Here is a 15,441-nt window from a genome sequence, read left to right on the forward strand (position 1 = left end):
CATACACTGATTCCTGAAGAAAAATAACTTTTCAGCCTATCCATCACTAAATTTTTAAAAGTAAGATGACAATGAATAAAATTAAATTTTAATGTACTGCTGTATGTATCTTGATGTATCAATGGTGAATAATGATCGTCTCAGTAATGCAGTGGACTAGATTGTACAGCTGCTGATTTTTTTTAGACTTCCCTCTCTGACTTTGGGTAAGTCTTTAAGCTCTGTGCCTCATTTCCTGTCTAAAATAAGAATCTTTCTTTCTCCTTGCTATTTGTTTAGTCTGGGATCAGGCACTGATGTATAAAGGGAGTTTATACTAGTTTGCTGGCAATGTTTGGTGCAGGTACAGTGCTAGTTTGGTTTGGTTCTGTTTTAATAGTCTAACTTTTCTTGTAAACTCAGGCATTTTATTTTCAACTGCTAAGGAGAGGTGGAAATCCTGTTAGCCTTGCCAGTTCAGTTCATACCTACCAAATGAATTTGGAGGAACAAGTATTGTTTATATTGAGCTCGTATACGGGAGCCAAGCCAGCTCCTCAGCTGGTATAATGTAGCTTTGTGACACTTAATGTCAAATCTTGCAATATTTGATTTTTGCATTAAATCCTAGTTGTAGGAATAAAATGGTTTACTGAAATTCTGCAATGTTCATCCTGTATAGTTGCAAGAAAAGCTTGAAAATGTTCATTGATTGCACACTGCTGGCTCAGAAACTGGAAGGAAAAGAAAATCAGATTCCTTAAAATAAAGAATGTCTTTGTGCCTGTGTAATTGTTTTGAGGGCCCTTAGCTTATGATTTTTGTGCCTGAGAGACTGGTAGAAGAACCCCGTCAGGGCGACAGCAAGGCTCCACGCGTTGGGCGTCACTAGCAGAAGGCTTTTCTCAGCTGTGTCATCCCATATTGTATTGTAAAGTTCTCTTCTTGCCTGAAGCTGATGTGTGTGCGTATTATTTTAGGGTAGCTCTGCCCACGAAACCTAAAGGTAGCACATTTTGATTGCTGAGGTTAAAAAAAAAGGATCAGATTAAACGTGGGTGTGAAGTTTACACCCACCATCACCTCTTGCAGAGCGATTTTTAAATCACCACTGCCTGAATCAAAAGAAGTTATCCCTGCTTACAAAGCAACATCTTATTGTGAGGAGATGAGCACCAAAGAAAAGCCCAAATAAATTAGCCTACCCTAACACACAGTACTCTCTTTTTTTCATTCTGTGCTTTTTTTTCCTTGGATGTCTATGTTATATTCTCCTTGCTGGCTGAATCCACATTTTTGACTTACATATCCTATACACGTAATTTCTAGGACTCTATCAAACATGCCAAGCAGAAGTAGTTTGTTGCATTGCAAATACCTGTTTATGCAGAAGAGATGTGATCTTTATCTCTCTGGCAGCTATGGAGAGGAATGCAAATGTGTTCCTCTGCCACAACAGGGTGACTCTCATGTGAAGAATTTCTCTTAAAAAAAAAACAAAAAAAAACCCAAAAACAAAAAAACCCACCCACACAAAGAAAATGATGCCCTTTCCTGCAACCAAAGTAGTGGCCATTTGCTAAGAATTCAGCAAAGGATAAAAATATCTTTTCTTGGTTAAGATAAACTAAAAGATTATCAGGATTCTTTCCCCAACTAGTTTAAATATTGGTGGAAGGACTGGTTCAGTTAAGAAGAAGGTCTGAACCTGTGTTTTCTTTTCTGGCCATCGTCTACACTAGCAGTAGGAACCCTTTCGCTAAAGCTGTGTTTCCCCTTCATCTTGATTTTTTAGGTCTTCTTTCTTACAAAGCACCTGCACATCCCAAGCCTCCTGCTTTGTTTTTCTATCCTTCTCCTTTTACATTTCACTGAAGTTCCTTTTCTACCTTTCTCTCATCCTTCTGCAATGGGTCATTTTTCTGTTTCTCCTGGTTATTTTTTACTTTATTTCTTCCACTTTCCTCTTCCTGCTTTTCCCACTCAAAACCCAGCTTGCGGGGAAGCCAGTATGTTTCTCAGCTGCATGCTCTCAGGAGCATTGCAAAACTAGTAAAGATCACACACTTCTGGCACTGGTGGGAATATGCTGTTGCAGGGGAGCGCAGGTGAAATGCTTGCGTGCTCTAGGGGACCTCTGGTGTTGCAGAGAGGTTGTCAAATGGGAGGGAAGCGAGTGCAGTTGGGCAAATACGCAGAAGGAAAGGGTTCTTCCCAAATGCTCCTTGAATTCCCTATGATCTCTGCATTTGGTTAGGAAATAAGTACAGCTATAATACACTTTAGCAATGGTAATAGGAATAATGGCTTATAAGTGCAACTAGAGATGGGAAGAAAAAGTTTGTAAAACTGTTTTTAGGGGAAATATTTACATTTTAAAGAAAATTCCCCAGAAAAAGCTTTTCAAAAAAAAGCTTTTTTTAATCAGAAATAAATTGTTTCAGAAAACTAGGGAGTTTTATTACAAAGTGGTAATGTTTTGTTTTCACTGCTCTTTGTTATGCCTTTATTCTGCATTTCATATCATTTTACATTATTTCCTAACACATGAGGAAGAATTTATATTTAACACGTACTGCCACTGCGGACTCGGCACAGCAGCAGGACAGATGCCAGCAAGTCATTAAACCTTTCTGGAGCCCAACTGATAGAGCTGGGAAGAGCTGTTGCAGTGTTTTTATCTGGTATGACAACATAACTTATTATCTTACTTTCACCCAAAGATTTGTACTTATTTTTAAATCAGTTTATTTCTGAAATCACTGAGGCCAGCTGCCACTTTGTGGAGGATAATTCATCTTTTCTTTTAGGGAAGTCATTTTCAGTTTAGTTTTCTCTCCTGTAAAACGGGGATAAGGGTTTTCACAGACTCCCTGGGTCTCGCAGGGTCAGCTGGGGTGCTGACTGCCACCTTTCACGCTGGAAAGTTTTCGCAGTTATCCCTGGCAACATGTCCTCTGTTTCCGAGTGCTGTCGATCCAACTCTCAGCCTGGCCTGTGCAGTGTTTCAGGTGCGTGATGTGCTGGGGACCAGGCTACGTGCATGGAGGCGGAAAAGAATAACGATTACCTTACCTCGTTCTCCCCTGTCCCCAAGGCTCTTTCATTAACATTCCTATGATATTTCTTATTTAGCATATTCACAGCTTTAGGCTTCTTGTGTCGGTTATAGTCTTCTAAAGACGGTGATAAAACTTTATACCTCATATTATGAGAAACATTAAATGCCCAGTCGTTTCAGTAGGTTCAGAACAAATCTTGTTTTGTTATCTTTATATACAGATCGAAGCTGATACCACAGCTAGTAGAATCAGGAACGGGATGCTTGAGCTGACTGACACTGCCATCATCCAGGGGCTATGCTGGTATTTACAGGATCTCTTCTTGAAAATTATGTGTTGCAGGGCATGCCAGCGCTGAAGACCCGGAAGAGCAGCAGGTTCTTTCTCTAAAGAAACTTGACGTAATGGCATAGGTGTTAGGAGTTGGCCAAGGGCCCTGGTGTCAGGCCTGATTTAACAGGACTCCCAGGCCAGGAGAGGGAAGAGAAATGTTTTAATATTTTTGCTCTCAGTCAGGGATGCATCAGAAGAAATAGGTACTGAGTGGCTCTCTGGGTGTAGGATATTCCCCTCATCGAGGGAGGTCAACATTTCCCATTGTTCTTCATTTGTCAGAGCTGCTTACTCTTTTGTTGGACAGGAAATAAAAGGCTGATTAAAGAATATAATAAGAATGTGCCTGGTGTTCCTGGTCCTGGCTGATGGGAGGAAAGACCAGCTTACCTCATTGCAGTGAGGTTTTCTTTTTTCTTCAGTTTTTATCTTCCTTGTCTTCACATTGTGGCTGGGACTGAGACTAAAAGTGTCTACGCAACACAGAGCTCAGCAGGGCTCTGTTCATGATGAGAGTTTATTGGCACTGCTGTGAACTCTATTACAGTTTAACTCTCAATGCTAAACAGTAAATTACAGACATAGCAAAACCCTATGTGATGGACCTGACTTTCAATTAGCATCAAGAACCGTTTCACTTTGACCACTCTTCACCTCAGCTTAAACTGCTATTGTGAACCTTTGGATTTGTCCATGCTAAACTTTCTAATTACGTAACCTCCCATATTGCAGCTATCAGTGTTGCTGTACTCCCGACAGCAATAATGGTTTTAACGTTGGTGAAAACAAGCTGCCAACATGCTATCGCATTATAGTCACCATAAAGTGTGCCTACCTAGAGGAGGATTAGACAGTGGGACATTTCAAGCAGCGGTGGCTGGCTACCCAATAGAAGTTTTACTGTTGGAGAGTGTATGCTCATGAAGACTGGTGTTAGCAAACATGAAATGCACCAAAGATGAAAATGTTGTTAACAAGCAGGATCTGTGCCTATTGTACAAAGTAGCCTTAACCTAAAAGAAAAGCCACAAATGTTTTAGATGTGACTAAACTCTGATAATGAATTCTATTTGTGCAGATTTCCCCATTTACACTTTTTAAACTGTATTTTCTGATGGGTAAGGGCCAAGTGGTATTTCACAGGTGTGCAAAGAATAGAGACTAATTTCCCTCATGCACATTGTCAGTCCAAATTAACTCCCACTGAAGCTTAGACAGTTCTCTCATTCTTCTGCCACGCTGGGAACCGATATGTGGCTTTTCTGTCTTCAGCTACCCAGGAGACACCCCACTCTCTAGGCAAAGCCTTTGGGATGTTTTGCAAGTTCTTATGCAAATGTGACATTCTTTCCCTCCCTGTCCCCTTCTTCCTTTTTATTCACACGGATAACTTCTTGGCTTAGTTCTGTATTAAGATACCAGTTGCTAAATATGGCTCAGGAAGGCCTTTATCGCTGTAAGTCAGGGACACAGATCCACGGGGATTGTACATGGAAGGATCTTCAGAGCAGTGATGAGTAAAGTTTAAATAAACAGAAGTTCCTGATCTGGTGTTGACAGCCTGCATCTGACTCTAGGTCGTGGAATACTTCAGCATTTTTCTATACACCTTTGGTAGCAGTAATGAGATTCTTACTGATGTTGAGGTGCTTTGTGACCTCGTCAGTTAGAGGTATCTAGTATTGCTAAGATGAATGGGTTTAAATACTTTCAGTCAAAATCATGAAGCAAAGTGCCTTTTTTTTTCTACAAGAAATGCTTCATTAAAGTACCAACTTTAAAGGAAAAATTAAAAGACAGCCTTTCCATTGTTTTGGAGATACTGTAGCTGTAGCTGTGCTGTATGGGAGCTGTAGTTCAAGGAAATAAAGACCATGTTCATGTTTATGGGTGATACTTCCCAGTCAGATTGCACGTCCAAGGCAAACTATGATTAGAGACTTCTATGAAGCACTGCCTTCCCTCCCCAAGACAGGAGCCCAGATATGTGGGTGGAGATGCCCTTCCAGGAGCCTGCCTCATAAAGGAGAATGAAAACATGAAGCATCTGAACTACACCTCCCATAGGTCCTGAAGCTGCAACCCCTCCAATGAGGAAGATAGATAAAAATATGTCACCAAAGCGTTTTAGAGTTCAGCAAAAATGTGTTACTATTCAAATTTCTTCCAAATAGTACATTTGTCTTTGGGAATTTTTTTGGTATCGGCCCTCTAACAAACCAAAGAAATAATCACTTACATTGCTTCCTCAGGTAGGCTGGTCTTGATCTTTCGGCAGTTCAGAGCAGTACTAGAGGAGAGGGGATGCACTTGGGATAAGAAAAGCGTAAAGGAATAGAGGAAGACAATGTTTTCTGTCCTTCCTTTCCAGCTCTAACCATCTCTCTCTCCACTTTCCTTTCCCCATCTTTTCCATTCCCTTTCACTCCTCTTTTGTTTTGCTATGTCCTAAGCACTTTTCATCTTTTCTCCTAACCCCAGCATACCTGGAAAAGTTAAAGTCGATTTCCTTTTCTGACAGTTATTTTGCAGCTGTCTTCCCTGCGGTCCCCTTTTGTGCACAGCAGTGCCTCCTGCCTGGGCTAGGACGCATCGCTGCTGCCAGCACCAGTCCTGCAGGGCCAGGGACTGGCAGGAGCAGACGCCAGGGCAGTGACAGGCTGAAGAAGGACGCTCTGTAAAGATGCACAAAACCAAGGTTCATTATATGGAGATTAAATTATTTCTTTAAACACAGAAACTGTGATAGCTCATACTGTAAAAACAGGATCACTGGCGTGTATTTATAGGTAATGCATTGCCCGTTCCTGTTCATACAATGAGGGTAACTGAGTTTCAATAGTTGCAGCTACATAAAACAGTTTTCTGATCCTACCTAGGTCAGCATGAAATAAGGCTGCATTCAGTGCTAGTTTAGAAATTGTGCTCTTTTCTTTTTTTTTTCTGACATGAAGAAATGCGAAAATGAACACAATATGTTCCATTTTGGAAACACAGAGGCTCCTTTTAAACTCCATCCAGCATAGCAAGGACTCAATGCATCCATTAAAATCCAAACCTTAAAGATGATCAGATTAAACTCTTCAAGCATCAGCTTTGGATAAAGCATTGGATTTAGCCAGAATAATAAAATGTCTGGGTATTTTGGGGAAAATCCCATACTGGGGCTGTTGTCATTAACCGATCATTGTAAAAAATATGCCTAGTGCTAGCTCTTTTTCCATATCAGCTAGGAAAATCTGGTGAGATTTGAGCACATTTTCATGGTTCTCTGATCAGTTGCCAGCAATGTTTTCTCTTTCTACTAGCTGTGCTCGCCAACGCAAGTGGCTTGCGACCCTTCCACGTTGTGTCATTCCTTCTCTCTTTGAGTATTATCCCCCCCCCCCCACTAAAGAAATTCAGCTTTTCCTTTCCCCTCCCCACAAACACTGAAGATCTTTTTGGCCTTCAGTGCCTCCAAAGTAAAAACATTGTCATTCTTGATGTCCCCAGAATTTCTGCACTGCTAGGGGTTTCTGTGCTCCTCAACAACTTTACAGTATATCACAAAGTATTTTGGTGTCTCTATAAATGCCTCTGGACTATAGAGTTCCCCTTGTCAAGATACACGGTAGAAACTTCATGGCATTACTTTCTATACAGTAGCTGATTTTATAACAAGCTTTACAGGAATTGCGCTTTTGAGCCCCTTTCTAACTTTCTCTTTTTAAATTTTTACTTCATAGTATTCATGTTCCCATTTGACTGTGATTCACCTGCTCCGTTAATGATATTCCAACCTAATAGAAAGGACAGCATATAAAGGCAAAGTAGTATTAATACAGTATCAGTAACCCTATTATTGTCACAGTATCCTCGCACATAGTAACACTTTGTTCTTTTCTAGTGTCTTTTACCCAAGGATCCTGGCAGGTTTGCCCCATATTAAGTAATCCAAGTTGTAACTCTCCCTTCCCCTCAAAAGCTAAAAATATTATTCCCATTTTAGTAAAGGACAAAACTGAGCTTCAGACTGGCATTTGCAGTAAGGTAGCAGCATGTCTAAAGGCTTGGCTCCTGGTTTCCTCATCCTGCCCTAGTTCACTAACCCCAGCCTGAGCTTGACCTCTGTTCCATGACTGCCTTTTTAAAAACCGGATGATGCTTTTAATGCAGTAGTTTCACATTTCAAGGGGTGATTGCCTTTAGATTTGCTCATCTGTTGCTTTAACAGGAAAGAAATACAGTTTACTCCATAATGAGAGAGGCTTGGAGTCAGGTTTTTTAGGCTGTGCGATTAACTTGCTTGTAGCTTTAGTCCTTGCTTTACCTTGATCTGCTTTCATTTCTCCATCTGTAAAATGGTACAGGGCTTAGCAATCTGTTTCACAGAGTGTTATGAAGCCACTTGAATGTATGGGAAGTGCCCTGAGATCTTAAGATAAGTGCAAATGATTAATTCATTATTAAATCCATCATCCCACCAAATCGTCTCTTTGGAACAGCCTTAATCCAATGTTTTATTAATATAAAAGCAATTATATTGCTGGCTCATCAGTCATGTGAATGGAACCTTTCTTTTTCTTTCTTTCTTTTAGTGCGGATGGTCCTTCCTCTGAAATCATGCAGATTGATTTTGAAATTGAAGACCTTACTGATCTACCTGGGACCCAGCTCATCACATGGCAGGTAGAATATCCTGGAGACACAACATCTGATCTAGGAATCTCCAAGATCTACGTAAGCCAGAAGGACCTGGTAGGAGTTCTCCCTTTGGCTATGGTAAGAAATTGTCTGGCATTCTGCAAGTTTTTAATATTGCATTACAGCTCTGAAATCTGACAGATGCAAGTGATCTGTCTAAAGGAGAGGGGGGCAGTTCCAGCACTTCTGAAGTTTTGTCCCATTTATTGACAAATGCGTGCATGAGGGCAAACTACAGGTAGCCAGGGAAGGCCTAGCCATGCTCTCTTTGACCACTGCCTTCATGGGGCAGAAACCATGTTTGTGGCATTTCCTGTATTCAGACCTCACTCCTGATGGGGCATGAAATGGTATCCTTGGATACTCAGTTTAGTGTAGTATATGTCTTATTTGAATTACAAGCAGTTTTACATTTTGTGTAGTGTTTACGCACTTCCTGAATGCAAAGTTTTACTAATTTTGAATTCTGACTCTGTATTCATCTGAGAGTGAGAGCAGAAATAAAAGTAATGACTTCTGAATAATTTTTAATTACCCAGGGAACCAAAAAGTGCAGTATATAGCCAGCTGTCTATTCTACATAACATTGTAATGGGCTACCTCACCATCAGAGTGCAAGCTCCAGAGCTTGAAAAGCACCTTATCCTTCATTCAGCCTCGGTCACTTCTGAAAAGGTGTTAGATGCCCCAGATTCCAAGTAGAAATGTTTTTTCTTGAGTTTTCTCTTCTCTCTGCTTCATATTTCTTCGTTCACAGGGATGGAGTGTAGTAGTCTAAGGTCTAACTGCCCCATTTTTGCTCTTGGACCATCTATTAGAAAATACTGACACATTATCATTTAGCACTGAAAGCAATACAAAAATCAATCTCAAATCATTTAAAAAAATGTAACCTGGATGGTTGCCTAGTGATAGCCAGTTAATTATGCCATTACTCAAGGCTAAAGGTGATGCTCTGCGCTTCCAAACTACGCGGAGCTGATAAGGGCTATTATTGTAATTTACCAGCTTTAGAACTGCTCAAATGTTACAATGCTTTATTTCACCGAGAACTATTTCCTCTTTTTTTAATGGCTCTTGCTTCACTACCAATGTGTATATCACAGTTGAAACAGGTGTCTCCATTTGAAACTGTGGCCATCTAACAAGTTACTGCTGTGTTTTCAGCCACTTTGTTTTGCATGGCTGTTTTCATGGACTAGTTCTTACTACTGAACAGTGTGTGATCTCTGCTGGTTTGTTGGAAGAGAGGAGGCTTTCAGGTATGCAGACTGGACCCTACTATGCAGTCGCACAAGTTCTGGGATATGGAGGGCTGAGGCTGTAGAAGTGATCTAGTCTACATAAACTGCATTGTTGGGTTTTTGTTTCACTCCGTCCATTAATGAAGAGATAAAAATGTTTTCCTAATGATTCCAGTGGTTGCAGAAAACACTGGTTCATCTCCTATGATCCTACTAAGCAATGTAGTTGCCAAGTAGTCCTTAAGAATAAAGAAAGATTCGCCTGGCAGTTGCTACAAATCAGTTCACTCTCTTCATTTCCATTAAAAGATGAAAAAAACAGCCCATTTTTGAGATGCACAGAATTCTGCACTCACAGGTCATATAAACTCTATAATGTTGTCAGCAGGTGACATTTTACAGGGCAACAGATGTTGGGATGATGGGTGGCAGAGAAAGCAAAGATGAATGGCAGGGGTCCCCTAATCACTGACAGACTGGGAATAGTTTTAACCTTCTCTGCAGTAACTAGAGTTTCAGGAAAGGAACTCTACTTTGCAGTACCTCACTTTGTGCTTAGTAAATGATGATTCGGGTGCAGACCTTTCAATATGTGTAACTTTTATTTGTTTGGTATGCCGGATTTCCATATGACCTTATCAGAGCCAGTTTGTAATTTCTAAATTTAAAATTTTAAACATGAAAAATTCTACTCTTTTGTCTAGGAAGAACCACAATGAAAGCAGTGTTATATTGTTTGTCTGCTTCTGGAGATTGGGGTTAATTTGTGTTAGTGTTGCTGGGCTTCTTTGCAAAACGTGTAATTCCATGTTTAGAAGCACCAAACAGAAATGGTGTTATTTCAATTGCAAGTTAAATTCTCAAAAGAACAATTTTACTGCTTTAACATTAGACAGAGCTTTGTTTTCTGATAGACTCACACATACCACCTCTGCACCATCTTTGCATTCTGTAGTCTTCTGTGATAACTATTATGGATTTGTAAATTGCAAAGCAGAATATTGGTCAATTTAGAGCGTCTATTATCTTTTTTTAAGTTACAAAGTGCTGCAATGGAAAGATGTAGATACCAAGATGCTCTGGAAATGCAGCAGAAAGTAGCTGCTGCTGAAGTAGTTAGGATACTTGATGCAAGCACCTTACCTTTCTCCAGTGCATAATTTTTTCCTATGGCATATTAGTATTCCAGCTTTTGAGACTCCTGCAGGGCCCTTCCCCAATACCAGCAACACAAGCCACAGCAGAGCACTCTAGGATATTGACAAGAAAAGCTGTATGATGTATTTTATGGGTGTGTGGGTACCATAAAGACTGATATTTCTGACACTTTAATAACCCCTTTTCTAATTTTGAAGTGTAACAGAACCACTCAAGGGCCCCCAGCCTGCCCTTGTTAGCAAAATGGGAATAGCCTGGGAGAACAATTTGAGAACATTGTGAGAGCCTTGCTTTGAGCACCTGTTTGGATATTGGCAATGCATGATCCTTTCCCTTAAGGCTGATGAAATACAAGCAAAGATGTTTATCCAGGGGTGTAAAAAGTTATTGACCTTTTACCATGATTGCTGTGCAGTGTCTCTTATAGCCACACAGAGATGTCTCGCCTTGTTGGCAGAAACTAAAACATCCGTTAAACCACAGTGGATGATGTAGTTATTTGTATGGCATAATGTTCTTGGCCAGCATAGCCTCCACTGTCTCCCACACGTTGTTCACATGGCTGCTTACTTAACCCCCTCCCATGCCGCTGCCACTAAGGGGTCTGTGTCCATCAGTGCTGCATGGCCAGGGACCTGAGTGAGAACATACTAGGTGGCCCAGGGCCTCTAGAAGCAAAGAGAACTTCAGAGAGAAAAATTTGGACAAGGGGTGCCAGAGGATCTCTTCTCAGCGAGTATTGAAAGCGTGGTCTTGGCTCCTTGAGGGGCAAGAAAAAGTCCCAAGTGAATAGGGAAAAACCTTCTATATCTTTTAAGTTTTGTTGTCAACTAATACACATTAATTCCATTTAAATTTCATTCTCTTGAAATTCACCAGTAATAGGATATCTATTGAGGCACAAAACCCCAGCACCTCTTAAGACGTTTGAAATATGACATGAAAAGGCATATGGACCATTTGTTCCTTACCTGCCTAGAACATGCTAAGCTGCTGAGGTTTTCTGAGCTGAGGACTGGCAGTGTAGTGTGACAGCCAGTGAGAATACCCGCATTAATTTTCTAGGCATCTGACATTATTTTTTATTGCCATCCTAAAAATCAGCTTTCCGTTCTTACTTGACTTCTTTCTGGCATTTCTTCCCTACTTTATTTCCCTCTTGTTTTGTTAAATAATGAATGGCACAAGTTTAATCACTCAAATTGTACATTTGCTGCTATTGATTATTGTTGTTTTTTACACATTCTGTCAGCTCTTTCATAATTGTGGTGTTCACCTTTTGTTGAACCTTAATGATTAGGTGAGGGTGAGAGACACAAGAGCTCCGTAGCCATCTGTGTACATACAAGATAATCCCTATTGAGAAAGGCAGAGGGCAGATCTGACATGCTGGTAAATGGATAAGTAGAAATTTGTTCTGTAAATAATAATAACAAAAATGGTGAATAATAGAATACCTGAGATGGTTCTTAACTGAACCAGCTCTTAATCTCTAAATCGTCTGTCTTCCCTGTGTATATGCCCAATACCTTTTCTGTCTGTGCCCTCCCTTTATTTAATAATACGGTAAGGCATCAGGGCAAAATAACTGTTGTACAAACCCCATAGATGGACGTGTTGCTCCAAAGGTTGATAAATCTCTTATTAGAGTAGTCCTTTGACCAGAAAATATACTGTGTTATCTTTACTTTCCTCCAAAATACAGACATAAAACATCTGCAGCATACTCAATGTCCCTTCAGATATTTCTTGAAAAGGTCACAGGTTCCTGACCTTCAGTTTTTTGATGTCATCCTACATATGTATTTTAGACTGATAAACCCAGAAGTTAAATTTTAGAGTCAGCCTGACTCAGCTAGACGCCTATGGTTGCCCTGATGTCCAAGGCATTATTGGGTTTAAAGTTATGGCCAGGGACCAAATATTTCAGGTGGTGGTAGGACACAGAAAGCCAATGAAGAAGCCAGGTGGCTGGATGATGAGCTCACTTGGGTATAAGAAGTCTGTGAATCTGGATTACTTTCTTGAGAGACTTCCGAGCCCTCACAGATGAACAGATCTTAATGCTAGTTGTGATAGACTGCCTGTATGGCCTATGCAACTAGAAGACAACAGAAAAGTTTTGCCTTCTAAACAAGAATCGATAAGTACTTCAGAGTTCATCATGACAGGGGCTTGAGTAGCCCTCAATTACCTTGTACAATCGTGGTATTAATGTTTCAGAGTTGATAATTCAGCTTTGTTTCTGCCCAGAGAGTCTCAGTAATTAAACTCATTGGCAGGCAGGCCAGCTTGCCTGGCACTAGAACCAAATGAGCAGGTTTCACCTTCCTCAGGGACTAGCAAGACAAGCTCCTGTTTGGGCCTTGGTTAGCTTTATGCCCATACATCCACTGAGTGTCTGTCTGTCCTTCCTACTGAGAGCATTGGGGCAGCCCTTAGATATGTTTGCAATCCAGTCAGCATCGACCTAAAAATTAACCGTGTTATTAGAGAACTGACATGGACAGGAAAAAAGGATGGATTTTGAAACGTGACTCCCGGTGCAGCAGTGAGGTTGCAGCCTGCCTGGCAGAGCCGAGAACCCTGAAGATGACCCTCTGTCCCTACCAGCCATGTGGTAGTCGGCAAAGGTGGGCAGTGAGCAGTGAATTACGGACTTGTATTAGCAACTGAGCTTGCATGATGTCTCGGGTTCTGGCCCACTATTAATTATCTTCCAGCAGTGCAGCATCAGCCTCCAAGACGGTCAAGTGAGGTGTGAGGCAGAGATAGATTTAAATCAAATGTAAAAAAGGAATTCTAAGAGACTCTTGATGTATGAAAACCTTAAACATAGAATCAGCGACCAAAGTCCAACTCGTTACTTTGCAGCAACCAGGTTATAATGAAGGCAAAGAATTATTCTGTTCATCTGATGCCACCAAGGTGTCCCAACTGGAAGAACCATCGCTGCCCTCAGAAACACGCACAAACACTCAACTCTCTCTTTGCAGAGGAAAACAGCTTCCAAGCAGATCAAACTGACCTATTTTTAAGCTGTGAATGAAGGTGATCTAAGCAAACTGGGTGAGCTGTCATGAAGAAGGCAATATATGGGGTTAGTAACCTCCCTTTCCTTCTAAACGAGCACCGCCATGTTTGCAATGCTTGTGTCACCACAGCTGTTGATGCATAAAACACAACTGGAATATATATTTTACAAGGTCAGGTGAATAAAATAAGTGTAAAAAATAAGCATTACTTTGTTTGTTGGGCAGAAATATTTTATAAGGTATAGCACCCTGCAGACTTCATATTTAAGGTAGTATTTTGTGAATAGGTCTGTTTTGGTTTGTCTTAGGACAGTTACCACAGCATCATTGCCTGTAAACCCATGCTTCCATTGGAGATGATCATGTTCTTGCCCTCAAACCCATTGGACCCATTTTGGCTTCTAAGCAGTGAAATATATATATGGCAGTCATATTAAATAAATTGTATCCAAAGCCCAAACAACAGTATAACATTATACCTTTTAGATAATTCATTGTTTTGACTTGTTCCTGATGTTCTTTATAAAAATTTAACAAAAACGTTGACAGGAAGTAAACTGTTCTACATACCATCAGCATAAGTAGCTGGAGAAATAGAGCAAATAAATAAATAAAAGAAAGTGCTGCTGCCAAGAGGATATCTATTATATAGAAAGAGTTTCAAAATTAAAATAATTTCTAATAATTACAGGAATCAGCTGCCATGGCAGTACTAGTCACTGCAGGATTTTAAAAATGCTTAAGGTATTAATGCCCTCATGAATATATTTATTTGACTCATTTCATTTTTAGTTAGTGCTGTTTATGTTCTAGTAGAGCCTAGATATCTAGCACAGACTGAGACACCGTTGTCCTCAGTGCTGCGCAAACATGTTTTAAATTATAGCCTTGCCCTGAAGAATTCACAGACCAAAGAAAGGAGATAGAGAGGCAATGGAAACATGCAGTAAAAATCGTTCCCCCTAACAGAAGAGGGGTGGCGATACGGACAGCGCGGTGAAGTTCCACCTGAAGTCAGCCAGATTGGCTTCTCCTGGACCCAAGCTTGACTGCTGCCCTATTTCCCCTGGCAGGAGACCTGGTGGGTGGTTGATGGTCCCTGGAGCACAGAGCAGGTGTATCAGTGCTGTCCGGAGCTCACGGGCCAGAGCTGGCACAGCTGTCCCTGCTTTGTCCTTAGCCCATCCTGTCCTTAGCCCATCCTGTCCTTAGCCCTGCTCCTGTGCTTTGCTGCTACTCACACCGGCAGAGTGGTGCTGTTGTCTGTCAGGGAGCGCAACACAGAGCACAGCCTAGGCTCTGGCAGAGGAGAAGGATATCAGAGCCTACTACAGCCTTCTCCCTACCAGCTACCTTCCTAAGCTGAAGGTTCGGATGACTGAGGGTGAAATGAATGCTTTTCTGCGAGAGAGCTGAAACGTGAATCCCCACCTACGCGTATGATATAGATGAACAAACTGATTACAGGGTTCTGCTGTTGGCTGTGCCTGGCCTGGGTCTCACCTGGCAGCCAAGAAAAGCAGGATCACATCAGCCAGAATGAGCTGCCCAACTCAGTTTTAACACTGAATATTTCTAAACACTTCCACTGATACTCAGCTTTATGAACGAGATGTCTAGATAATAGTTAAAAGCTTTTACCACCCTAATTCATGGCTTTTAAATGACAGTTACAATATTGGGTGAACAGTTCTGAAAAGGAACCTTTTTAATCAAAATGACATCAGCTATTTTCTGTAATCCTTTTAGTAAGTATATCCTATTGCTTCCTAAAATTAGGTAGATCTTTTCTCCTCCTACTTGTATGGAGAGGCAATTCAAGAAACACTATCCACTGGAAATCTGAAGAAGGCCTCCAACTATCAGCCTCAGTTTACTGACAGTCACTTAAAAGCTGTCTATTCTTAAGTAATATTGTTTTCATCTTAAATGAGCAAATCCTTC

The 15,441-nt window shown here is 40.9% G+C and overlaps 1 protein-coding gene across 4 annotated transcripts in view; it reads left to right on the plus strand.

Annotated features, from left to right (window-relative positions):
* Positions 1–15,441, plus strand: part of TMEM132D (transmembrane protein 132D) — a 275,079-nt gene that overhangs the window by 164,180 nt on the left and 95,458 nt on the right. For all 4 annotated transcript variants that reach the window (XM_068910685.1, XM_068910686.1, XM_009666648.2 and 1 more), the window contains one exon: positions 7,955–8,138. In XM_068910685.1, the coding sequence (XP_068766786.1) occupies positions 7,955–8,138 (184 nt within the window). The remainder of the gene's footprint in view (positions 1–7,954; positions 8,139–15,441) is intronic.

The sequence above is a fragment of the Struthio camelus genome, chromosome 17 (assembly GCF_040807025.1).
Source record: "Struthio camelus isolate bStrCam1 chromosome 17, bStrCam1.hap1, whole genome shotgun sequence".
Lineage (NCBI taxonomy): Eukaryota > Metazoa > Chordata > Aves > Struthioniformes > Struthionidae > Struthio > Struthio camelus.